The 27,535-nt window shown below is 43.1% G+C and overlaps 1 protein-coding gene across 3 annotated transcripts in view; it reads left to right on the plus strand.

Moving 5' to 3' along the window:
* The window catches only part of PREX1 (phosphatidylinositol-3,4,5-trisphosphate dependent Rac exchange factor 1), a 121,676-nt gene that overhangs the window by 39,210 nt on the left and 54,931 nt on the right, over positions 1-27,535 (plus strand). For 2 of the 3 annotated variants that reach the window (XM_038158585.1, XM_038158586.1), the window contains exons 2-5: positions 11,042-11,113; positions 13,354-13,476; positions 19,229-19,333; positions 22,160-22,261. In XM_038158585.1, the coding sequence (XP_038014513.1) occupies positions 11,042-11,113; positions 13,354-13,476; positions 19,229-19,333; positions 22,160-22,261 (402 nt within the window). Of the gene's footprint in view, positions 1-10,645; positions 10,942-11,041; positions 11,114-13,353; positions 13,477-19,228; positions 19,334-22,159; positions 22,262-27,535 lie in introns of those variants that run through there. The other variant, XM_038158588.1, reaches the window with a different exon arrangement.

The following is a 27,535-nucleotide window of genomic DNA, read 5'->3' on the forward strand; positions in this document are numbered from 1 at the left end:
TTTCTGAGGTGCCCTGTGGTCAGAGATTGGCTCTAGACCACTCTGCAGCAGCCTTTAGGTCTGTAATGCTGTTTCTGAAAGAGAAGAAAAAAACCAAACTAAGGACCATGAATGACATTGCTTTCAGGGAGATTTCTGATTTTGTTAAAATGTTGGCATATATAAATGTTTATGATATAAAATATATAAATATATTAATATTATAAAAATAATATAAATGTTTATTTATATTATAAATTACATATAATAATTTATAATAGAAATTATTATAAAATAATTTATTATTTATTTAATAATAAATTTATTATGAAATCAATTTATTTAATAATTAATAAGGATTTTCTCCTGCTTGTTTTTTTCCCAAACAGTCTGTGCTTTCCACTGTGTTGCAGTATAGGCAATCTGGTGGGGAAACTCAGAGCCATTCCCATGAGCACCCAGGTGGTGCACACTTCAAAATGGTGCAGATTGATTTGGAAAACCAGCTCAGATCAGCTGCTGGACCTTCAGCCAAACCGTCTGCTCCTGCTCTGGGGTAGTAATGAAAGTGTACTTGTGAGGTTCATTTGTCTAATTCTTTTTTTAAACCAACATGTGAAAGATGCTCTTCGGGTTTTTTCCCCTCTTTTTTTTTGTGTGTGTAAATAATTGCAAATACATCAAGGCAGATTTTGCATGTGCAGCTGTGCGTGCAAGGACAGTCACCGGGTGAGGGCGAAGCACATGCTAAGAAATTGGCAACTCAAAAGCTAACTTACTTTCTTTCCTGTGGTGGGAAGTGTAAATGCACTGTGTTGGAGGTTAGGATTGCTCCTTTTGTATTCTTTCTCTCAGGGAATCTTCTCCCATCTGTTGCTGAGAGACAATTACCACCGGTACTGAAGAGAGAAAAAAGCAGTGGCCGAGGTTCGGGGCAGGGGTGGGACTGGCTGCTCGCTTGGCTGAGGGGTTTCTCCTGGGGAGAGAGATACCGGGAGGCTGGGGCTGCTCCTGGCTCCGCTCTCTCGGGGCTGCTCGTGGCTCCCCTCTCTCGGCATGAGGGGAGGCAGGCCGCGGTCCCTGCGGGCAGAGATTGGGGCTGGGGCTGGGGCTGCTCCTGGCTCCGCTCTCTCGGGGCTGCTCGTGGCTCCCCTCTCTCGGCATGAGGGGAGGCAGGGCTGGGGCTGCTCCTGGCTCCGCTCTCTCGGCATGAGGGGAGGCAGGCCGCGGTCACTGCGGGCAGAGGAGATTGGGGCTGGGGCTGCTCCTGGCTCTCCTCTCTCGGCATGAAGGGAGGCAGGCGCGGTCACTGCAGGGAGAGTTCGCCACCGCTGCGAGGCTCCGGCTCCTGCTGCCTTCTCCCACCGTGAGTGATGCTCTGCTCGTAGGAGCGCCTGTTGAACTGGGACCTTATCGACACCTACCTCACTAAACAGGGGACCCTTCGCCAGCTGCTCGGGGCCTCAGGGAAAACCCGGGACCCTCAGCCTTTTCCCCCTCACAGGGAGCCTCTCCCGGCCGTGTTCGGGAGCCGGGCTGCTGCTGCCCAGCCCCGCCAGATAGACCTGCCCTGGAGAGGGGAGGTCTATCTCTGGGACCAATACCAATATTTAGATCCAAAGTCTGATGCTAAAATGGCTTATGAGAGACAATCTTAAATGCGTATCATCAGGGCATAGACCGTGTTCCTAGGAAATGAGATCCTGGGATTTTGTTACATGTTTGCAATGTAGATGAAGTTGGTGGGTCACCCGAGATAATGCTGTGTGGGCTTTAGATTTACAGCTGATTTAGAGCAAGTGTCAGTGAACTGATGGCAGTCAGCTGAACTGGTCTGCCTCAGTTAGGTGAAGCCCTAGGCTGTGTTGCAACTAATGAAGAGTATTCCATGGACTTCAGGGAACTAGATTTAATTTTAAAGTTTTCCTCTGTGTTGTCTATATCATGTTTAGTGTATTAAGTGTATTTCCATCACTGGAAAGAAAAAGAGTAGAAGACGAAGAGAATAGTCTTTCTGATAGGAAAGTTCTTCAGCTTAGATTGTTATCTTGAAATATTATTTGAAGAAATTCTAATTTTTGCTGCAGTTTCATTTATCATCTTGATTTTACTTTTTTTGGATACCACTTGATGTTTCTAGTCTCTCTGGTGCTTCTACCTCCCTCCTGAAAAAAGAGTAGCTGTGTAGAGCCTGAAACCTGATTAAACATCCCCTGGTGCTGATAGCATCTCAGTAGTTGGAGCCTCTAATGTAGAACTGGTTGCAATCTGCAGGCATCTCTTCACTATGAACACAGTGAATGTAAGTAATGCGAATTTAATCCTGAAAAATGCATATGTTCTTTACTGGGCCTTTACTTCTGAAACACTTTTGTTAAAGTACCATAAAGACTGAGTAGACACAGACTTGTCTGGATTTATTTCTGTACATAAAAGTGGAATGAAATAAACCACACTGTTCAACCAAACTTTGTCCTGAAAGCATTTTGAAGAGTGCAATGGTACAGTAAGGTAATTAAAAAATCTCATGATTGTAGAACGGGGAAAATGACATGAAGAGGCCAGTAAAAGGGAGAATATTCCAAAGGCTTGAGAGAATTACCCATGTAGCTTTCTTAAGTTTCTTTTGAAAATCCAGACAAATAAATTTTCTATTGATATTTGAGTGGGCTGGAATCTTCCAGGGATAGATATTCACAAAGGGCATGCTTAAGCAAAGAAGAGGAGGGGTTTGGGTTTCTTTAAAAATCTACAATAATGAGATTGTTCAAAGTGTTATAGAGATAACGTTGTACAGGAGGGAGACCATGAAGAGGAGTCAAGAGAAGTCAGGCTATGGGAGATAGACAGAAATTAATAGCAATGAGTCCTAAAGGATTTCAGAGGTGAGAAATGTAGCTTTTGGGGCCCTGAAGTGAATTGGGATCTTCTGACCTGTCTGAGAATGCAAATATTAGTGACTGGAGAAAGAGGGACTAGCAGACGTCAGGGCAATGATGGAGAAGAGACAATGGCCCTTCTGCAGCACCAGCCTGTCTTTCACTTCACAAAAGGCTTTTGTAATTTAAATGAAAACTGCTCCTCCTTAAGAAAGGGATCTCTCTTTGGAGTGAGAAACACTGCAACGTATTTCTCTTTGACTTCCCTTCAGTTCCACCTCCCTCCATCAGTCAAAGCATGAATTTGGTTTGACTGGCTTTTTTGTTGCAGAATTCCAGTGTAAACAGCAGTATGCTGGAAGTGCAGATAATGGTCCGGGATCTTTTTAGAGCTTTCTTTGTAAAAGACTTCCTGGGAAGTGCTGCTAGATCAGCTCACTTGTGATTAGTCTCGCAATACCACTGTGCCGAGAAAGTCCGTGCATGTGAATTTTGCATGTGTCAACTTGCAGTGCCCCCATGTCCCTAAGCGTCCATGAGTGACTGAGACAGTCCTGGTTCACTTCTAGAGACATGCAGTAACGCTCACTGCCCTGGGATTTGTATTTGCCGATGCAGTGAGAGGGGTACAGCAGGGGACTGTGGTCTGAGCTAAATTTATCACACAGGCTCACTCTTGACAGAAGGAGAAAACCTTTCTAGATGGTAATTTGGTCTCTCTTCTTAAACGTCCTCCTAAAGCAGTGACTCATCCTCTAAGTTGCCTGCCCATTGCTCTGTTGGTGTGGGAACCTGGATCACTAACTCGGGGAAGGCTTCAGCTTTCAGGGGGTGCGAGTAGATGAGGTGAATCCTTACTTAAGCCCCAGAGATTTGTTGACAGGAGCCATATTGTGCTGGACCTCTGTCAAGAAATTCAAAGTGAGAAGAAAGCAGTTGGAATGTCTGAGTCCTTAAAGCACAGCTGAAAGTCCCAGTGCTGTGCAATGCCAGTATTTTGTGATTGATTTGATGTTATAGGCAGTGTAACAACGACAAGATACATGTAAGATAAATCAGCCAATAACTGCAGGAATCTTAAAATTCAGGATTGGCTAAGGACAAATCAGAGTTTTAGATTTATCTCAGGCACATACTTCGTATTAGCAGTAGCTGTTTCTCTTATCTAGTATTTAAAGAAATAATCAAGTTATTTATTCAAACATGTTATTCATACATGCACTTATAATTAATTTTTAATAGCAGAATTTCTGACTGCTCCTTTATATTTCATGTAGTATTTATCAGCATTCACCCTATGTCAGACTAAGAAGTGGGGAAGAAGTTTCTAATTGCCATGATCAATGCTTAGTTAATGTTTATTGAATTGCCAGTATGAGTGGTGGTTTTGTAATATGGGTACATGTATTTATTGCTTATGTACCTATACAATTACAAAAAATACCTATCAAAAGTATGCTTCAGGTCAAAGGATCTCTCCCTTGTGACATATCTGAATTTTGCAACTGAAGCTGCATTTCTTTTCGGAGGGTCTTTCCAGTTTCACCTGAAATGGAATCTGCTTATTTTGCAAATGTTCATGCAGTCTGCTGTGGGAAGAGATGGTGCCTCCTGTAACTCCTGTGCTTTTGTGTGTGTGAAATGATTGTCCAGCTTCTACAGCTCAGACTGCCTGTGCTGTTTGCAGAGAGTGTTTGATGCTCCATGATGCGTGTGACTTTTTCTCTTTTTTTTTTTTTTTTTTTAAATTAATCACTTTGGTTAGCTAATAATTTAGTTCCTCTTCAGGGGATAGATTAATAAAATGTACCAATAAGCTTTGAGGCTTTAAAGCCAGTTTGATACACAGGAAGCCTGAAATTAGGGCAATAAAAGATATTTCTGGTGCTATTTCCTCTTACTAAACACCTCTGTCTATCAGGCAAGTCCCTGTTCAGGTGTTTGCTGATGAATTAATTTGCTTGTAGAGCTCAGCTACAGGTACAGTGTTTTTGCAGCGTTGCTCTCTCTCACAGCTGTGGCTCTATTGTTTAGGAGAATTTCAGTATAATGAACTCATCTGATGCTTGAGTTCTTCCTTCTTCTCCAGACAATACTGGATTGCCAGTAAGAGGTGTAGTAACAGGCTCTTTAAAAGTAGTACTGTTGCTTCAGTATTGCTCCATTTTACATGTGTAGTGCTGGGAATGTCAAAGGAGTTGCTTCTGATTTCCAATAATCTAACTTAATTTCACAACTGAAAAACCCGAGTCAGGCCCAGTATTCTACATTGTATACTGGCCTGTGCCCAGGACAGCAAGAGATGTTGGAAAACCAGTCATCTGTATTTGCTCAAGAATTCCTTCATCTCTCTTTAAAATCCAGCTGTCTCTAGGATGGACAGCAGTGGATCTTGGCTAACAGCGCATAGCACTGCAGGCTGTGGCAGGAGCAGCAGCACTGAAGCAGGTTCACCCCAGCTGAGGCGTCTGGATTCCAGGCTGGGTAATGACCCAAGGCTGTGAGCCATGCAACACTCTTGAAGGGAAATTCAGGAAAGATTTCAATAAATAATTTTTCAAGAAAAAAAATTCTTGAAAGCCCTATGCAGTCATTGTTGTGTTACTTTGAGATTATTTATTGCATTGTCTTTCAGACCTCAGGTCAACTCAGGTAAGAACTGCATTTAACATGTGGGATGAGGATGCAGGATATTTGTTTCCTGTCATTTGTGTAGGGCTTTAGCTTATGAACTGCATATCTGATAGAAAGCAAAAGAACATGATCAAAATGACAAAGTTCAAAGCTAACAATTGAGTAATATGAGCAAGGATGCATCTGCTCTTAAAACTTGAACTTCAGCAAACACTCATTTTAATTTGTCAGACTATTTCAGTAAAGCTGAACCTTTGAGCTGCTTTGCTAAAGCAATAGGGGTTTTTTTTTGATACGGGGGCAAAGACTTCTGACAGCCAGATTTAGTGGCAACACTAATTCAAGTGATGAAAAAAAGAGAAATTAAAATTACGTTTGCAAGTTCTTGTTCATATATATGACCCCTATGCTGTAGTTGGAAGGTGAAGATGCTAGTGGTGGTCAAATGTTGGAATTTATTGTTCATGTCACCTCTTAATTTGTCACTGTGAGCACATTTTCTTGGAAACAAGGTATCTGCACTTGCAAGAAGCTTTAAACAATTGACGGCACGAATGTAAAGCAATTTATTAATATTAACTCTGAAAATTCTAGGCTCATTTACATGCCTGGACCCTTGTTCTGAATCAGTCCTGATCACTGATGAGTTTAATGAAATTGTCTCACTTTTCTCTTAAGTGCAATGTGTGACATTCCAGTCAGCTGTTCAGGAAACAGGTTTTACAGGATTGTGCTTTAAGTTGTTGCTTCTCCAGCAACACGGGGACCAGTGACCAGTTGCCTCACCGCTGTCTGTTTCTGTTCTCCTTTTCGTTTCCCTCAGGGGCAGGCACACTTTGCCTCCCTTGCTGTTTAGTAAGAAGTCTCTTGCTATTTCTGAATGCTTGAGGAGGAAGTATCTGCCTTAAACATAAATTTTGAGAAAGGGCATGAGCAAACTGTCACTGCCTCATCCCAAGTGTTTGGCTTGCGTTACTTCTGCTGCATAGAAGATGGAAAATACTAATTTTCCCTGGTTAAGGCTACAAGCTGAGTTTAACAGGGCTCGTATGAAAAGCATTTAAGAGTTATCCCAGTTGCTTCGTGTGTTTCATGTGTGCAACTGTTTAATGTGACAACAACTAACAATTAGCAGATTCTTTCCTTAAAATATACTCTGTGCTTTTGTGGTTTAGAGGTGCTGCAAAGACACTCAAAACAATGAGATTTCATTGAAACAGTGGATTATGAGGACCGTGAATAGAAGAACAAAACACTTTCATGCGAATGGGGCCATTAAAAAATACTTATTTAATGAAATGAAGTTTTATACTTAAATTTAATTCTAGATTTGTAATATGTTTCTCTTAGTCTGTATTGGAAGGAACTGCAACATGATGTGAAGCAGAAAGGAAACATTTCATTCTGCTCATTCTAATTTGTCATAGATTTGCTTGAATCCTTCAAGGCTTTGTACTGTAAGACAAACTATAAATCGTGCTTTTATGCATGACATGAGGAGCATCAGCTGTGGCCTGCTGAGTTTGGGAATAGCAGACCTCTGGGACAACAAGTTACAGTGCACAAATAAACATTATGTTACCACAGCAGAATTTTAAACCAAAACAAGTCTTCTCTGGACTGTTTTTCCAATACTGAGCACATTCCACAAAATGGAAGATCTTTGTCAGGAGAATAAAAATCGATCAGCCTAGTTTTCTGTTTTTTCCCTGCCTTGTGCCATGACCTGTTCTTGTTCTGGATCCATGGGCTCTTCCAGTGCTTCTCTCTTCCTCTGCTGCCCTAACAAACAGCTTGGGTAGCTCAGACCTGGCCCAGCATGAGCACAGTGGAGCACTCGGAGTGGCAGGGGAGCAATGCAGTGTGAGGGGATAAGGAGGAAAGATGTCGTGCTGTCAGCTGTCATCTCTGCTTTTTGTGACATTGTTATCCTTGTAAGTCCTGAACAGGGTACCACAAGAAGATAGAAGGAAGCAGAGCCTACTTTTGTTGCCTGTTCATCAGTTTCAGCTCTTCAACACTCTCAGTGATCTGCAGTTGGTTGTTGTTTCAGTAATATCTGATAGTTTCAGAGAAGAAGAAACCAACAGCATGCCACAGCAGAGATTTCTGCTCTTGATTGCAATGGAGGAGTGATTGTGATCATCTTGCAGTGTCCTAGGAATGATTTTCAGAGTCCCTAGGTCATACTTTCAAGATCTCCTAAGAAAGCTGACCACCATGCTCCTACATCTCCTTGGAGGCTAGTTGCTGCAGAGATTGAAGGTGTTGCAGATGAAAAGGGTTATACTGCGGGGTCCCTGAAAGCTCGTTGTGAAAAATGCCAAGGACCAGATCCCTTGAATTTATATGTGAGTTGCGTAGAGTGCGAAGAGGTTGGAGCAGCGAGAGAGAATTTGTCTCAGTAACTTTAGGTGACCAGACAAGCTTTTACCTTTTCAACTACTTCCTCTTCTATAACAGAATATTTTAGAATGTAAATAAGATATAGGCACAGCAAAATTTTTAATATTCATCCACCACCACCTTCTCTCTTTTGGCATCACTTTTGTGATGTTCTGGTCCAAATAACTCTGATTTTCCAGCTAAATCAATAGGTCTCATGAAAGATCATAGCACTCCCTTCCCCCAAAAAGAGTTGTACACTACTTGTGTAATAGATCTTGGAGTCTGTGTCACCAGGTGACTAGAGGACTAGGCTAGTGCTGGTACAGATAAGCTTAGACCCTAATAAAACAAGCAGCACAAAAAAGTCACTGGAGAAGTTTGGGAAATGCTGACCTGAATGTCAGAATAACATCTCTGGGAAAAGGGTTGCTTTTTCCAAGCAGGAAGTGGTTTGGAAGAAAGTGGTGTTGCCATGTGAACGGGACATGCAGCATTATCTCCGTGAGCTGCTGTTTAATAGCTTGTGGTTTTCATACTTTTTATTTGAATGACTGTATTGCAAAAGATTCTTCTTGCACCTCAGTTGGTATTGAAAAATGGGGAACAAACTTGTTCTGCATCCACTAAGTTTTGTTAATTTGAGGGGAATTGCATTTTGGAAAGTAGGCTATTAAACTTGTAAGACCAAAATATTTTGTAACTGTCTTGTTTTATTATTACTGAATAGACTGCTGTCCATGCACATGAAGGCAAATCAGAGGCTGTAGGAGATTTGAAAGACTATCTACAAAGTTGACTGTGTTTCCCTTCTAGGTCTTTCATCCTTCTTCCTCTCTCTGCTTCTGTGCCTTTTTTATTTTTCTTTTGATTTTCCTCTCTTCTTTTCTCCCTTTCTTGTGCTCACATCATGTGGTCTTTTCAGACAAGCATCACAGAAAAGCTGTTTTTAAGATGAACAGTCTCCACTTTTTTATTGAGTGGCCTGTAACAGCTAATGTGATTTGCACTTCCTGTATACAGCTCTCTATTATTAGAACCTTCATACTGGGACTGATGTGTAGGTAACTATTAGTCACCAGTGGAGCTGCTAATTATGTAGATTAATTGATCATTTCAGTTGGGTTTGTTGTCTCTGAATATGTTTGTGGTTAAAGCGAGGAAAATCACTGCCTGACTTGCCATTAGCAAATGAGTGTCTCTAGAATGATGTGCCACCTTGTATGACTCAGATGCCTGGTTACTAATGCTCAGCTCTCAACACCCACTGCTGAAGTGGGAGTGCAGCAGCTATTCCTCCTGTCCTCGGGCATCATGCTGAACACTTCATCTCAGGCAGTTCCCTGACTGCTCCTCAGCGCTACAGTTCCTGGCCAGATTATTGGCAGGGTGGACTGACTGGTCCTTACAAAATAACCCTTCCGTCACTGGCATATGTGTCCTGTTCCTTTGATGCAGGAATCTATTCTTCAGACTTCTTAGTCCCCACAAACTCTTCCGAGTTCTCCAAATCTAGCTGGAATCTAATGAAGGTCTTCTTCCTATTTAGCAATACTAGACAAGCAATGTGGTTATGGTCCCTGAAATTTGTTCAGAAGTGGGTTGAAAATCCAGGGCTAAAAACGAATGTAGGGTCTCTGTGCCTCATTAATTAATGTCTTTTTTACTGGTACCTGCCCTGTAAAGGCTGATGAATGACAGAGAGCTGTCATTCATGTGTGAATGGCTGATGAATGGCAATGCCTAAGCTGGAACAGAGATATGCCCCTTTTAGAGCTGAAAGTCAAAGGAACATGTTCACTGTCTGCCAAGGAAAACACCTGAGATGATGGCATTCCATAAGCTGTAAGTTTGGTTCAGTGACATTGCTTCTTACCAGGTTGTAAGCTGCTGCTGATCCCAGCAGGCAAAAGGGAAATAGCAAAAGAGGAGTATGCACCAGCTGACATGGATCTTGCTCAGGAATAGTTCAGTTTTTAAAGGCTTTTTATTATCAAGCTGTAACAAAGCTGCTTTGTGCCCTAAATAAAGGCATGACAAACTTCCTTTCACTCTCTCAGGTGGGTAAGAGAAGTTCTTTCATCCTTGTTCACTGCATTCCCCAGGGCTCACTCCTTTGTGTGGGGGGCAAGTTAGAAACCACTGACAAGACCAGGGAGAAAAGCTCTCTTCCCTTCTTTGCAGAGATTATGTAGTATATTGCAGCAGATTCTGTCCTCACTGGCTGCCCTTCAGTCTCTCCTGCAGATATTTCCATCTCTGCTCTGATGCCTGTGGATAGGAAAATTCTCTGCTCTCGGTTCAGAAGTGCCTTTTAGCCAGTAGTTGCTAAACCAGAGGAGTCTTGAGATGGAAATCCCGTGCAGTGTTCTTTTCTAAACCCTTCCCACTGAATCAAATAGGTTTGTGGGTGTGTTCAATGCAAATGCAAGTAGGTCCTCCCAACTCCTTCCAGTAGCCAGAGTTATGCTTTTCAGGCTGGGATTCAGATCACTGTCCATTTGTATCTGGCGTGGAGCTTTTTATTGATTTGGCTGTTAAAGCCAGAGTTATGCAGAGCTGAGAGAAGGGGAAACCCGACCTAAGTAAAAAGTTGTAGCATTGCTTTGTCTTTTTTTAACCAACTGAAATAAAGTGAACAGGACAGTGTATCACAGGCACTGTCTGGTGATTTCCATTTCCCTTCCCCGCATACTGAGACTGTTGAACTTGTCCCTAGCCCCAGCTCATGGCTCTGATATGCCTCAGCTCCAGCAGTGTGACTGTCCCTTCCTTGTTACTGCAGTCCCTTGCTGACACACATCTCTGTGGGCCAAGCAAGCTGCCCCGGGGGCGGAACAGCTGCATCCTGGAGACACAGGAAACCTTCAGAGAAGCCAATGGACCCTGCTGTTGTCTACTGCTAGCAACAGATAATTAAAGCTAAAAGCTTCAACAAAGGGAAGACATTTATTATCAGGCAAAGCCCAACAGCTTGTAGGAAATGTCTTTGGTAGTGCCTGCATGCAGCCTGGATATCTGTGGTGGGGAGTACCTAAATGTTTACATTCTTTCAGTCTTAAAGGTAACCAGGCACACTGTGTTGATGGAAACCTAGAGGAAATAAAAGAGTGAAATCAAACTTATCAAACAATTTGAACATAAATCTTCTTTTATCTCTGCAGGCATTTCTTCACCGGATTCGACAGAATGCAGTGGACAAAGCTGAGAAGTACATAACAGAGGAGAATGTTAAGGTATTTCTTCTGTCTTCCTTGCTTTCTTGGTAGGGGAAGTCATATGCAATGAAAGGCTAGATTCAGGGATATGAATATCAAATATTCTCTTGTCATATTGATGCTTATTATTAAGCTCATTCCCTAAGGAAAGGAGCTCATGTTGACAGTTTGTCTGTCAATCTGTTTGCCCATTCTTATAGCTGTCATCTTCCAGTAATTTTTCATCTCACCAGCTAATTTTAGTAAAATTTGACAACAGTGTAGTGTTGTCAGAAATAGTAACTTTTGGCAAGATTTGTGAAACGCTGAGTAGAGTACTGAGGGGCCATTTCAATGCTTTTGAGAGGAAAGGCAGGGAATCCACAGCCCCTGTCTGTTTTGTTTGACAGTATTCAGTTAGCCAAAACCATCCCTGAAGACTGCTCCTGAAGGATAAAGTCATCCCTGACAGATGTTTTCCTCTTGCTTGTTAATCCGCTTTTGGCACAGCTTCTGGCAAAGCAATGCAGGCAAGGGCTACTGCATCAGCACATCCCTTTCAGCCACATGACAGGACGCTTGCAGGCTCTATTTGAATTAGTAGAGGGAGTTTTTAGGGAACAATGAAAGGATCCTAGATCCCTTGCCTTTTTTGGGGTCCAGAGCCAGTCAGTGCAAATTCAGTGTGTCAGAATCTTTCATTTTCTTGAGAGCTAGAAGGGAGCTCTGAGGCACAAGTGGGCAATAATGATGGTGCAGAGCGTTGTATCTCAGAATTCCTGAAGGGAGAGGGAAGCAAAGACAAGGAAGATACAACAGGCTCTGCTCTGGACTGGCAGTCAGCTTGAAGGAGGAGTTTGAGATAGGTACTCTGCCCGTCTTTGTGAGTAATGGAAGTATGGAGTTGAACCTGGCTACCTGCAAAGAGGAAAGCCTTGAAATCCTGATCTTGTCTACCCATGCTAAACTAGAGAGAAATTGGTTTTAAACTGGAATTGAGGTTTTAAACCAGGAATTGAGGTTTCAGACCTAACTTTAATCATTAGACTTAATTTACAGATTATTGTTTGTTTATCGATTGCTCCACATCACCAGCCACCAGGCTGACTCAGTGCTACATCTGGTGAATAAATTCCACTGCATAAAGTTGAAGAGTTTAGTGTTACAGTAAGGCATTTTAGGAAGTGTTTGGAGATGTTAGGCGTGATCACTTCCCACAGCAAATGCCAGGAAGATGAAGGCTGGTTCTGTCATGCTGCATACTTTAGGGTCACCCGCTCACTGAGCCAGATCTGAGAGGCTTCTTTCAATGTGAAAGCTTGCTTGACTGCACTGCAGGTCTTCTCTTTGCAAGTGACATAGTTAAAGCAAAGTGACAGAAACATTTTCTGCAACATGTATGTCACTGCAGACTTCAGGATTTACTCTGCCCATTTAGCCTTCCCTCCAGTGGCTGCCACTACTGATGGCTGTCACCTCACATCAGGACTTCTGCCCCTCTCTAGGTAGTATTCCATCTCCTACACGTGGATTCACACTTTCTTCTCATATTTTGTATGAAAATGACCAAGATTTATGATGTGTTTATAGCATCTTTCACCCTGGAAGTTTATTCCCCTTAGCACACGTATATTGTAATCACAGGGATCATTTAACTGTCACTGTTACCTTTTAATACAAGGTTGAATGAGGGGCTCTCCCCCTCTACACGTGCCTTTTGGTGTCACTGAGGTCAGTGAAAGGGAACTCTAAATGCTGCTCTTGAGGTTTGTGAGAAATGTACACTATTCTGTACTCTGGGCAGTGTAAGGCTAGATTCCATGTGGCAGATTTTGTCTCCTATTTACAGGTACACCCTTGTGTGTGATAGCTTCAAGTCCCTTTCTTCCAGAAAGGGATTTCTAATGCATGGGAAGGAAAGGCAATCTACTCCCTGCTTCTGTCTCCTGCAAAATGAGTTTGGCCTTGTGGTTCCACTTACCTGGATGTTCTCATAGGAAGTATTCTCAAGACTTAAAAGAGGTTGCTTGCATTTATCATACTCAGGGATCTGCAAAGATAACCTTAATTTACAGTGGGTATTTCAGTAGCAATAAATATTTTTATAGGGGGCTAGGAAACAGGGCAAAAACAGTGTAATTCATTCATTACAAGTCCCTGTCTGAGCTCTGGATCCTATCATGATAAGTCTAGAGCTCCACAGTATTTTGGCATTAGTACTTTGTAAAAAACGCTGACATATATTGAAAACAAGCAATGTTTTTCTCCTTATATTTCAGATCTTATTTTCTAACATCGAAGACATTCTTGGTGTTCACAAGGAGTTCCTGGCTGCTCTGGAATTTTGTTTGCAACCAGAACCCCAGTCTCAGCATGAACTGGGAAATGTTTTCTTAAAATTTGTAAGTACAATGACTTAATGCTATCTGAAAATACAGTTTCCTGTCATAAGCTCTCCAGCCCCTTAGCAAGCCCTAATCTCTCTAAGGCTTGTAGCAATACTGTGACAATGTGTTTCTTGTATGAAAGTTGTAGGTAGGGTGGGAAAAAAATTGTGAATGAGGTTAGAACAATGGACACCACATCAAACTGAGCTAAGCAACGATGTATTTTTACAAACTCTTCCCTTTCCTGTTGAATTTTTTCATTTTTTTCTCACCCATCTGATCACATTTTATTGCTGAGAATTTATCTGCTTTTGTTCCAAAAGTTTAAAAAAAGCAGCACAATTTCAAGTGCCTCAGAAACAGTACTCCTGCAGGTGCTTGCCTGGTATTGCAGGCAGGGGTGTGTGATGTTCATGCTCCCTGCCTAAGCTGCCCTTTCAGCGGCCTGTGTGTCCGTGCTCCGTGCAGCAGCCTGGGTGTCCGTGCAGCCCTTCCAGTGGCCTGCGTGTCCGTGCAGCCCTTCCAGCGGCCTGGGTGTCCGTGCAGCCCTTCCAGTGGCCTGCGTGTCCGTGCAGCCCTTCCAGCGGCCTGGGTGTCCGTGCTCCGTGCAGCAGCCTGGGTGTCCGTGCAGCCCTTCCAGTGGCCTGCGTGTCCGTGCCCCATGCAGCAGCCTGGGTGTCCGTGCAGCCCTTCCAGCGGCCTGGGTGTCCGTGCTCTGTGCAGTAGCCTGGGTGTCCGTGCAGCCCTTGCAGCAGCCTGGGTGTCCGTGCAGCCCTTCCAGTGGCCTGCGTGTCCGTGCAGCCCTTCCAGCGGCCTGGGTGTCCGTGCAGCCCTTCCAGTGGCCTGCGTGTCCGTGCTCCGTGCAGCAGCCTGGGTGTCCGTGCTCCGTGCAGCAGCCTGGGTGTCCGTGCAGCCCTTCCAGTGGCCTGCGTGTCCGTGCAGCCCTTCCAGCGGCCTGGGTGTCCGTGCTCCGTGCAGCAGCCTGGGTGTCCGTGCAGCCCTTCCAGTGGCCTGCGTGTCCGTGCCCCATGCAGCAGCCTGGGTGTCCGTGCAGCCCTTCCAGTGGCCTGCGTGTCCGTGCAGCCCTTCCAGCGGCCTGGGTGTCCATGCTCTGTGCAGTAGCCTGGGTGTCCGTGCAGCCCTTCCAGCGGCCTGGGTGTCCGTGCAGCCCTTCCAGCGGCCTGGGTGTCCGTGCAGCCCTTCCAGCGGCCTGGGTGTCCATGCTCTGTGCAGTAGCCTGGGTGTCCGTGCAGCCCTTCCAGCGGCCTGGGTGTCCGTGCAGCCCTTTCAGCAGCCTGGGTGTCCGTGCAGCCCTTTCAGCAGCCTGGGTGTCCGTGCTCTGTGCAGCAGCCTGGGTGTCCGTGCAGCCCTTTTGCAGCAGCCTAGGGTCACAGGTTGCAGCAGCCGCTCGCTGCCAGCGCTGCGTGTCCCGGCGTGGCTCAGGAGCTTTCTTCACAGCACATGCTCTTGCTGTTTCATGCAGGGGAAACCATGGGGAACATTTCTTTGGTCTTTTGTTTTGGGCAGGGTTCTGTTGTTGTAATATGCTCAGAAGAAGTGCTGGAACTCCCTCAGTGCTGCTTTTTCAGTATCATCAAATCACAGTGAGTCCTGTGGGGAGCTTGCAGTGAAGAAGTGACATAAGGCCCCTGAATTTTTAATGTATTAGTGTATCCACTGTTGTGATCACCTGGCAAGGTCATTCCTGGTCCTGATTACAAGTCCAGTACTTGTCAGTAGCCAGGTGTTAGCAGAGGTGCTTTTCTTTAGAAACTTAGTGTTAAAAATACTTAAAAATTTGGTGAATAGTTTGAGAATTCTTGAAGCAGTGTTTTATCCAGACACTGAATTTTTCTAGTGAACCATGTTTTCTCAAAGTTTCTGTGTATCGTATACCCTTGTAGCAATCCCCAGATTCACCATGTGGAGTTCCATCAGACTGCAGTGCTTGGGTCCTCTTCATGAGATTTGTGTATCCTTAATGTCCTCTAGTCTACATAGGCCTGACTCTTTCTGGTCTGTCTTGGCCTAGAAGAGCCTTACTTGGCAACGATCCACTAGCCTTCAGAAACAGAACACTGCTTTTATAGAATCATGGAATCATCAAGGTTGGAAAAGACATTTAGGACCATCAAGTCCCATGTCAACCCAGCACCACCACCGTGTTCACCATTAAACCATGTGCTCAAGTGCCACACTGATACCTTTTTTGAATACATCAAAGGATGGTAGTTGTTATGGGCCCAATATTGTCCCAAGGACCTCTAGTTCAGAAGGATTTGAGTCTTGAGTAACACCTAAAGCAAGCAAGCAGATTTTGCAAGAATTCAAAAAAATAAATTAATGCATGTTGTCTTTTTTAAATATTTTAAGAGACAATGAAATGTGCTTGCTCTGATATTCAGGTGTGAAAAATTGTTTTCCTTCAGAAGACAGACATTGTCTGCCCTGCTGTAGGTTGGGTGATCAGAAATTCATTGTCTGATGGTAGGTGCTAGAGTTTATTCTGGAGCTGCAATGCAGTGTGACTGTAACAGATGGTACAGAACATCCTTGAATATTCATTCCAAATCTAGTGTACAGCCTCAAACTAAAACAGCATGTGAGACGCGTCTCTAATGTCAGAGAGGGCGCTTGTGCTGACCATGGAGTGACCACACCTTGTGAGCACAGGCTCGCTTTTGCAGGGCAGGAAAGGGTGTGACTGTGTGTGACTGAGCAGACGGACAGAGAATTGTCTGATCCTTTGTTTCTGATACTGCCATATTGCTAGAGGTTTGGGGATGTAATAGCTAGAATCTTGTTCTAGGGAAATGTGTGTTATGATCGATTTTTGGAGCAATGTTGCATGAGTGATCAGTTTCACTGTCTAAGTCATTTGGGAGATTGTTTCATAGAGAATTATGTCTTCTGTTTAGGCTTTTGATGTTGACAAGGTTGGCTTCAGCCTGCTTTGAAACAAGAAAACGCCATGCCTCGTTAAAAATATGTTCAAATAAAATGTTGCAGTTTTCCAAATGTCTTATTTGCTTTTTTCTAGTCAAAACTGTTTTCAAATTTGCATTAATTTGTGGACAGTACTAATGGATCCAAAATAACATGTTTGGAGAATAAACTAATAGTTAAAGACTTATTTTCACCAAACTGAGAACAGTACAGTCTTCTGTCACCAAAACAGAAGGTCTAACTGTGTATCCAGCAGATTTGCTGAGTAAGAAAGTGCCATTTTTATCTGGTCACATCTCTGACCATAATTGCACTTTAACCTAGAACAACTGCAGGTTCAGAATTCCTGGGCTAACATCTGTAATTATGTAACTGATAATTTCCTCACCAGGCTATGGGAGAGCCTAGGACTGAGTATCACCCAGAGAGGAAATGAAACACTTCAGACATGGAGTAATTTTAAGCATAGTTCTCATATTTGTGGGTCAGTGGCATGGGGTACAGCTGGGAAAGACTTGAGGAAAGCACTCTGGTGTGTGTATAATTATTGTACTGTCTTGAGCTTTAGCAAAAGGATTTTGTCAGATAAATATAGCCTCCCAAATTCCAGGCACTCAAAGCTGCAGTCAGAAACCTGAGCAGTGACATTTTGTGTGCGCTGGTGTAACAGATGATTCTGTGTTAATGGCTGCTGGTTTTAATGCCTAGCATGGTGCTTGTGTGCATCCAGGGAGTTGAGGAGAAGTGAGTGGAGATGTGGGAAAAACTTCTATATCTATTTTACTCTGTAACTCTCCTGTTTTTATGGTTGACAACAATCCTGTTGCCTTTTTTCTGTTGTGCTGTGGACCCAGGCCTGCCTTTTCCGCATCTAGCGGTCAGAAACTTTTGTTTCTTTGCAGCTTCCCAGTATTGCACCTCAATAGCAACATGAACAGCTGCCGATGAAGGATAAAAGTCCTGAACATCTTCATTCCAACTCTTAGCACCATACCCTTTGTGGCTGTTGTTTTGTTTGCTCTGTACCATTGTTCTTGTGTTTGGACATAAATCTACTTATTCTCAGTTCTTTCTTTTGAAGTACAAGGAAGGGAGAAGTTAATTAAACCAAACGCAAAAGCATTTTACGGACTCTGAACATGTATATCTGTCATTGAACACCTGACCAGAATGTCAAATTCTCCTAAACTGACATAAATGCAATTTCTTTTCCTTATGACAATAGCAAAGGGAATACCCAGTGACTGCAGCTGTAGTCCCATGGTTTCCTGCTAGTAAACTCCTTCAGCTGGCAGCAGTTCTTTGCTTGGATCACTGTGTGCGGTCTTAAAAATAGCTAGATGCTAAAAGTACCTTCAGCTGGTACAGGAAGCTCTAAAAGTGCTAGAACTCCAATCAAAACACAAAAAAATTAACTTCCAAATTCTGGAACATTCTCTGGAAGAGATTAAAAGGTTCAGATTTTCTGGAAGAGATTAAAAGGTTCAGATGGAATGTTTTCAGACCAGAATCCTGCTGTGAATGCAACAGCAAACTCTGCAAGGCATTGGCTACATGGCTTTGTGCTCTGAGATGGTAGCTCTGGAAAGCCTCACATATTACCCTGCAGAGTGCCACATTAATGCTTTGAAATTATTTTTGATATACAAACTAGCTTATCTGGGTGCCTCCACATGGTACTGCATTATGGCATAGAAGCTAACCTGAACCATGAAATAAAGTGCTATCCTGAGAAGCACTCAAAAATTATGGGTTTTTTGGCTTCTGAATCATTCATTTTGCCTAAAGCCTAATACAATCTCATGACCCTCCTTTTATTCTGGTGAATGCAATACTGGAGGCTCTGAATATAGCTGCTGAAAGCTCAGCCCTTCCTACCAGCTTTGAGAGGATCAACTCGCCCCTTGCCATATCTGCTCAGCATGGAAATAGTTGTTCCTGCTTCTTTTGTCAATCACTCTAGTGTTTCCAGATATCTAGTGTTTGCAATGGGATCAGCATCTCTGATCATTTTATATAGAAGGAGTTGCACTGTCTTTGAATCTGAAGATCAGTAGAGCAGAACTTGGACCCTGGCCTGCCAGCTGCCTGTCATTTCTTAACAGGGGATTTCACTCCAGCATGTGCTGGTGGGTGTGACATGTCTCAGTGTTAGTAGCTCAATCTAGTTGTGAAGCTACCCTTCCCTTCCTTTATTATCTGTAATATGTTGGTTATTTGGTGAAATTCTTCCAGTTACAGAAACTATTATATATATCTGTTTTGTCTGTTGCTTGTTTCAGAACACAGTAAACCAGCCAGCCTACTGGGGCCTGGCTCTCACCCCTTGAAAGGCAGGGGATTTCCAGCTGACTGCTTTGTGTTATAGTTCCCCTCCAGATTTCAGAGCTTCTTTCAGGCCTTGGCTCTTCCCAGCCACCTGGCTTTCTTCCTCCTGCAGGAGTGGTGAGGCCCCTTGCTCCTGGCTTTGTTTTGCTTCTGGCTACTTCCGTGGAATATCCTGACACACATGCAAGTATTCCCAAGATAGCAAAATCCCTCCTTTCAGGAAAGAATACCAATGGTCTCAGTGAAGCATTAAGAGGAAAAGGGCTGAAAGTCTCTGTGCTCAGAAAAGTCTCTGTTAACTTACAGTAAGTCAGGAATTAGTGAGAACCTATATACATTACTCACATTACGAGTGTCACACACTTCCTGAAAACTCCAGTGCTAATGCCACTTGGAGTCCACCTCTGATTATGAAGAATTTGGTAGCAGATTGTGGCAAAATAATCTCTCCAGTGGTGTCTGAGTCAATAAGTTATTTTGTTTTTCCTTGCAGAAAGACAAATTCTTTGTGTATGAGGAGTACTGTAGCAACCATGAGAAGGCACTCAGACTGCTGATGGAATTGAACAAGATCCCCACAGTGAGAACATTCCTTCTGGTAAGCACCTTCTCTAGCACTCTTGACTGAATAATCTGACTTTGCCTGTGCTCATAATAACTCTTTGGTATCCCAGGAATGCTGGGCGTTTTGCAGGTATTACCCACTGCAGGTATGGAGCACTCAGGGTGGAGGGGTACGGAAATCACTGATGAGTTGAAGCACAGAATGGAGCACTACCAGCAGGAGTGATAGCACTGGAAACAAGGAAGATTTTCTTGTTAAAACATCAATAGAAAAAACAAGCACAGATGAAAGGAATAAGGCAGTAAGTCAGCAGCAAGACTGAGGCTAGTTCTCACTGGATTTGGTCCCCTGCTCAGTTCTCTGACCAACTCACCATTTGCAGGCTCATGAGAAAAATGTGACCTGCTTCTGACACCCTTTTCTCCATGGGTCCACTTGTGGGCAAGAAATGTAGTCTGGATGAATTGTTTTGAGTCAATCATTGCTGCTTAAGTCAAAAGTAACCTAACTCCCATCCAAGGAGGGACTGTGGCCATACAGCCTTCAAACACTCCTTAGAGGCTGGGCTAGAAGGAGAAACAGTCAGTGGGCACTGCCTTCTACTACTGCATTCCTTACTTTTCTTTCCTTTCTTGGTTGTTGCTCTTCCTTACTTTCACCCCAGTTCTGCTTGATTTTAGAATGTCTTGTTTTCTTGGCCATGGATGAGTGGCATTTGTAACGGGGTTGGCACATAGGTGAGGGAATAATTCATCTAATCAGCTTTTTTCCTAGTAAATTCTATGAAGTGAAATAAAGACTGTCTTTCTTGCAAAGGACCTGCTTTTCTTTCTGCTCTTTTTTTTTTATTTCTGTGAAAGTTCTGTTCTTTCCCAGTGTAGTACAGCAAAGGAAAACTTCCATGTAAACATCAGTCACAAGCAGGACCAAAGCATTCTTTTAGCCACAAGATACAGGCCTCAGAGGGAGCCTGCCCTCGTGCTGTTGCATAGGCAGAGTGTCTTTGTCATGTCTGAGTTTTAATGAACCTTATCAAACCACTACTTTGAATTACTAAATGTCCCTTAACTTGTTCGTGAGGTTTTTTGGGTGCTTCTGCTGAGGGAAATCAATGAGAAGGATGAGGGAAAGTGCATGTAAACTCAGTCCTTCCCAACCTTTGGAATATTCTCCACTTCCACTGGATTGACAAAGTTTTCTGTTTGTGTTAGAGACAGCTGCTGGCAAACTGATTACGAGGGACAACAAAGATGTCACACTGTCTGCTGTGGCTTGCTGCAGCGCCCGAATCCAAAAGACTATTAAAATTGCAGTAAATATGGGAAGAAGGGCTGCACTGATGTGTCTGCTTAGCTGTGGTGCTGAAGTTTCTTTCAGGCCTCCCTTCTCTTCTCTGCCTCCCAAACCAGTGCTACAATGCTACTATGCAGAGAAGGCATCACTAAAGTACAAAGCTTTACTTGTGAGGATAGATTTGGCCCAATTGCCCCCTCACAGCTGCTGAAACATAGAATGTGAGACTGTGTTTGAAAAGTCAATAAGTGTTAAAGGGCAGTTTTGAGCCCAGAGCTAGGGAGAGGGCTGAAAGAAGAGATGGCAAGGACGGAATCACTTGAGACTTGGAAATTGGACAGGGAGCATTGTGAGCTGGGTAGCCAATGCCACAGATCTAGAATAGCCTGGGGATAGGTTATTTTACAGACAATTGCCTATAAAAAATACCAGTTAGGACTAAGGAGATTTAATGTATGATGCCTGTGAACATTCCTTGAAGAGAAGAATTGAAGAGCTACAGCCAGAAAGCTCACTAAATTTCAGAGTGTGTCTGAGCCACAGCACGTATTTCACCGGGGAAAACACTACTGGTGATGCCCCAAAGCAGGCACTTCTTGGCTGAACTGCATTTAAAATTCAACTTCTGTGTGGACAGGACAGGTTTGCAACTGGAGTGACTTTTGGAGCAAAGTCCATATTCATGGTTGAGCATAGGAGTGTGGACATAGTTTATCTGAAATGGACTTGAAAGCCACCTGAAGCTCCTACCTATCTCTAGCAACAACCAATAGTAGAATCATCAGGGAATGTGTAAAAAGCTTACAGTAGGGCAGTATTGATTTGTCACAAAGATTACAGATTATTGTTACAAATTAAGGACAGGTTAAGGACTATAAGGGTTATTTTTTTCCCAGTGTCATCCCCTGTTTTTAAACTCCCTTTCTATATCAATCCTGAGAAATGAATTTCCATAATCTGTTGAGAAGTTCATGTGTGCTGGTTAGCCAGCCAGTGTGCCCAGGCTGTTTGTCCAGCTGTGCTCAGGCACAATGTTTTGCCAGAGAATTGGTGGATGTTATGCAGATGACTAATTTGTTTCAATTCCAGTTCAGTTCAGACATAACAATTGGACTAAAGTTAATTACATGATTGCTAGTTAGTAGGCTTTATTTTAGCCTTCAAGAGTTTTCTGGACTGACAGTATACAACTTTACATAGTGAACAAAGACAACAGGTTCTATCTGTTGTGGGGGTTTATTGGATTATTTTAGGTAATGGTCCATCTAGGTTTGCTGTTTTCCATCGTATTGTTAGAATAGTTTTTGAGTCACAGCTGTATAGTATTTCTCTGAGAAGATACCATTCTGCACAGCCATTGTTATCCACAGCAAATTTTCTTTTGCTGATGCCTGCAGAACTTTGCGGACTTGATGGCTGTATGGTGAATGAAATGCCATTTCCTGTACCTTAGGTGTGGTAAAGTGCTTTCTCACCATAACACATGTTTTAGAAACACAAAATTGTGTCAAAAATAATCTGAAAGCTTTTGTCTGAGGTAACATTTGTTTCTTTTTTTTATTATAGGGTTGCATGCTCTTGGGAGGCAGAAAGACAACAGACATTCCACTAGAGGGTTATCTGCTGACTCCAATTCAGAGAATTTGCAAATATCCTCTTCTGCTCAAGGTAAACCAGAGAAAGTATTTCTCCAGATGATTGTTTTATTCTTGGAGTGATTCTGCATTTTTTTTAGCCCTGACTTTTGTTGCCACTATTGCTTTCCTGATTTATGCTTCTGAAAGTTGGATCTTCTCTGAAGAAAATGGCTTTTTATGGGTACAGGCAAAAAGCTGCTTGATGCTGGCAGGCTGCTAAATCCTGTTATGGTCTGGATAGAGCAGACAGGGTGACTTATTGACTAACTAAAGCCTTTTGACTTCAGTGCTCTTCAGATGTTTATTAAGGCTTGTGCAGGCTGTTTCAGCCACTTCCTTTAAAGCTGTGTTCATCTAGAATTGTGCCTATGTTCTGAGGGACTGGATGGCTCTGGGCACTCTTAAAGGGATATATTTTTCATTACAAGGTCTCTAGTTTGATGGTGAGCAGGTCAGTAATGATCAAAATCCTATATCTTCTGACAGCTGTTTGGCAGCTTGTTTGAAAACTCTTTGGCTGTCTCATATGAATTCCCAATGTGGGGGTGTCAATCCAGAAATGACTATGGTATGTGGCACTAATTGGCCCCCTTGCTAGTATTCTTACCATAGAAGACAAAGCATAAAGGACCTGAAAAGAGCTAACTTGCCTCTCATCCTTCCTGGTCAGGGTTGGGTCACCTGCCTGATGGGGACAAGAAGAGGGAGAAAGGAGAAAGCAGTTTCTGGGAGAGCTTGCATCCCCCAGTGGCCTGGTAGATACTCTGTGGCTAACAGCCATCAGTCTTCCATGAAATCAATCTCTTCCTCAGCTAGTGCCACACTGTGTTTACTAAAAGAAAAGCAATTTTAAAAAATAAAAATACTTTCCCTCACATTTTGAAAGAAAGGTCCCTTTATGAGTTCTGGAAGAAAATAAGAATTCTGTGATGTCAAAACTCCTGGGGACCAAACATCCTTTCTTTGAAAGCCAAAGCCAATACCACCAAGATGAGGACTGAAACAGAATTTCTTGCTTTCTAGCCACAGTGGGCTAAAGATGAATTTACCCCCCTGTGCCTACCCTTGTCCTGGGGCAGCTGACCCAGACCCACGTGTACCTGTTGAACAAACAGCCTTGCAGGGAGGGGCCATGACGGGGCACCTCATGGGGCTGCATTCCATTTTGCTATGGATTTCTTCTTGTGTACAGGCTGATAAACATCATGCACTAGGACTTCCTGGACAGGAAATAAAAGTTTTAAGAAAAAGCAAAGAGGAATTAGGCTTTCAGTAGGCAACAAATCTGCCTCAGTCAGTGAAATAATACCATAACACTAGGAGTTGTTCAGCTCAGAAAATATCAGTGTCCATTATAGAGTGTGGTTGATTCTGATTCTCAAAGGTAGTGAATTCATAGCGAATAAGTTGTGTCCCGTTCAAGACTTATTTGATAGTTCCTAGCATTAAATTACCAGAGCAGACACAAAAGTCTCAGACATGAGAACACTTAAGGGAAAACTCAGCCAGATTCTGTTTATGCTGACCAGGAAAATGGAGCTCTCCAAGCAAGGGAAAAAAGAGATAGATTTAAAAATAGCGCAACCTTCAAATTAAGTGTTTGCTCTCCCTTTGCTACTGGACTTCATTTATGGCTCCTGAAATAGCTCTTTTGTATTCATGGGGATTGGATCTTGCTTTATCTAATTCCCAGGGCAAACAGATACTATTGTATTCCAGTTGATGAGAAAAGTCTTAGACCAAAGCTAGCCTACTTTCCTCTTTTACTTTGTTTTCAGCAAGAGTTTGTGAACATCCAGATTATCTGGTAACTTTGATATGACCTTGTCTAATGTAAGTATTTATTGTAGCCAAGTAGGTAGGTTTGATAAAGCTAGTATGCACAAGGTAATTCAGACTTGATTGTGTTTGAAAGTAAACTGAAGTACTAAGTTAAGGCACATATTTTAAATACTGTAACTACTTAATAACATATATGTGTGTTCTTCAGAAGAATAGAATCTGATATGGAGTTGATTTGAGTTACTTAATTAGAAATAATGCACTAGAATATCTCCAAGTACTGATCCATTGTAAGCATTGCAGTAATTTCCAAAGAAATATGGCATCCTGCAACAGGTGACCTTGTGTTTTCTCATGCACTGATGAAGCTGTTTGGGTTTTTTAACTAACAAATGATGGAGACAGAACAATTATTCAGATGATGGTGTCCAATACATTTCAATTTTATTTAGTTTCCCATTTTTTGTGACACAAACGTTGCAGTTTTGAAGTGCCTGACTGTAAACAGGTTTTTGGATGGGTTTTTCAGTTTGGAGATTTTCTCTGGGGGGAAGGGGGAGAGGGTGGGATGTTTCTTTGTGGGTGGGGTTTGCTGGAGTTTTTTTGGTTGGGGTTGGTGGGGTGGGAGCTTGAGTTTTATAATTTTTGTTGCTTTTTCTCTGTCTAATTTGCAAGCCTTTTGTATGGTTTGAAGGATGGGACTCAAACTTAGCCATGGCATTTCATAATCTCTCTACAAATAGAGAAGTAACAATATAAGTATTTTTGCCCCAATGCAGTTCTTGTCTGCTTCAGACAACATACAAGAAAATTAGTGTAGAATTTGTCAGTCAGTAAATTAGTTCCTTATAACTGAGAAAGGGGCTTGGACTAGGCTCAAGCAAAATGAAACTGTTGGCTGTGATGGGCATTGGTTTTTTTGGGAAGAAGGAAGGTAGCAGAGATGAAGGACACACAGCACAAGTGGGTGGCTGGAGAACTTGCCGAGCAGATGCCTCCAGCATGGGGGTTTGGGTGAAGGCAGCTCTGTCTCGCCCGTGCTGTGGGACTCTATTAACTAGTCTCAACTCTACTGCTTAAGAGTAGAAGGAGCTGTTGTGTACACCAGTCTCTGAACAAAAATGGTCTTTTCCCCTTAATAAAGAGCATTTCTGTCAGCAAGAAGCAAACCCTGGGGCAGTGGTAATCATGAGTTAATCACACCATCGTGTGGGGATTAGGCACAGTCACTTCTGTCTCCTTCCTCTGGCACAGGAGGAATTCGCAGCACATGACAGCCCCACCCTGCTGCTCCTGAGAGCCCAGAGCTCACAGGGCTTCGACCTTGCCTGAGGTCTGGTCTGTTGACTGTTGATTTGCTCAGACTCCAGCCAGAAATGCACATTCCACCTCTGATCCTTTAGAAACATCTGAGGTCGTACCACTCCATGGGCGATTAGGACAGTAATTATGTATTGCTTCGTGTGGAGAAGAGTTTTTCTGGCCCTGGGAGGGGCGGAAAAACCTGTATGCAGAGAGGAGTCACCAAAGGCAGAATCCCCTGGAAAGGAAAGCCCAGCAGTGAGGCACACACAGGCCTTCATGAATCACTGCCTGCACTTGGAAAAGGAAAGATGGGAAGCTACTGGTGTGAATACAGAACAGGATGAAGGAAGCTTACCTTATTGCCTCCCTCATCTCTCCATTCCTCTTGTAGCTGTTCAAGAGACAGAACCTTCTATTTGGCCGCAACTGAATATATGTATCTTTGGAGGTTTGGCTTTTTCTCGTCCCCTTCCCTTCTCCAAGAAAAGTTGTGCTGCTCTTAGATTCATGACATTGTGTGGTTGAAATCCAACTCTATGTAGCGTAATATTAAAAATTGTCTATTCCCTAAAGAGCGCTGTCAATTTATAAATCATGGTTTTGTCTTCCACATATATATATATATATATATATATATAATTGCAAATAACTGCTGATATTTATAAAACCAGAAACATGTTTTTATTGCATTTTAAATTAGCATGTGTTGTAGGTTCAGTGGCATATTGAAGCTAATCTATTTTATCTGATCCACCATTGCTTGTCAAGTGTTTATCCTGCAGAGACATTGACATAAATTACAAGTTTTGACAATATGCAGAATGAAAAAAACTATTGTGATTTGCAGGTACACAGAGGAAGTCTGATGTATCATTTATTTTCTGGTTAGTGCAGGCAAATATTACAAACTGTAAAATACAAGTATAAAACTGCCAGGAACACATATGTTTACAGAAAGGTGGTTTGGGTTTTTGTTGCCTTTTTTTTTCTTTTTTAAGCACATTTGGAGCTGAACTGTTGATTAACTTAACTTTTTGAAGTGATAAAGGAGTGTGTTGTCTTTTGTTATCTCCGTGAAGCTGTGTTGGTCAGCAGGCCAGCGAGGGCCGCAGCTCTGAAGCCACGGTCAGTACGTGCCCAGGGCTGCGGCGCAGAGCGGGGCAGCCTGGCAGCAGGGATCTGCACCAGTCAGTGCACAGTGTCAGCATCCCATGGACAAAGTCCATGTTAGGCCATGTCTGAGTGTCCTCAGGGGAATAGAGGTAGGAGGAAGGAATTTCTCAAATAAAGGAATGTGTAACTTTCAGCTGCGAAGTATATTTGCTGTCAGTTTGACGTATACAGTCAATATCGTGCAATGAGGGAGGACATGGGGAAGGATGTCAGAGACTTCTTAAAAAAAAAAAAGAAAGAAATGTGTCTTTTATGAATTATTTTAAGAAACCCTTGGCAAGAAGTAGTTCTCTGCAACTGGTAGCAGCCTTATTTCCTGACCCTATTAGCACACAATTGCAGTACAGGAGATAGCAATTCCAGACAGCAATGTCTGTGGGCTTTGTGGAGGACAAGGCTTACCCAGGTGTTGCCATCTGAGCTGTCTTTCACCTGCCTCTCAAAATGTTGTCAAATGTTCTTAGAGTTTACACATCATAAATGTGTCACTAAAAGAAATAAGTACCCAGAGGTCTCTCCCTGTTTCAAAAGCGCCGAGCTCTGCTCTTTTGGGAAATGGCAGTGTCAGGGTAGCGCGGCTTTGCCTTGGACAGCATTAGACAGCGCTGTGGAGGGCCAGTGCCAGTCCCAGCCAGCACCCTCCCTGCCGTTCTCCAGCCGGCCTCCACTCCTGCTCCCGGGGTGTGACTGGCATGGGGAAGATGCTGTTTCTTGCAGCAAGGCGTGCTATGAATGAAGAGGTCATTCTCTGTGTTTTGGGGATATTTCTGAATGGGATGTTTAGATAGTGCTAGTGTGTACGTACCTGTTCCCAGTGCAGTATGGGCGATACTGGAGCTGCAGAACTTCGCTGATTTTTAGTGAGAGTAATCTGTGTTGCAATCACAGAGGCTAGTGTCACCAAAGCATAATGCCTGTCTCCTGCCTTTGCTTTTTAAACACTTACTTTTCTTGGCCTCACTTTCAGCAAAAGTAGAGGAAAGACTTCCACAGGGAATTTCATTTTGATATCAACTGACATTTGTAGCAGCAAGCCTCCTTTTCC

This window comes from Motacilla alba, chromosome 20 (assembly GCF_015832195.1).
Source record: "Motacilla alba alba isolate MOTALB_02 chromosome 20, Motacilla_alba_V1.0_pri, whole genome shotgun sequence".
NCBI classification, from domain to species: Eukaryota; Metazoa; Chordata; class Aves; order Passeriformes; family Motacillidae; genus Motacilla; species Motacilla alba.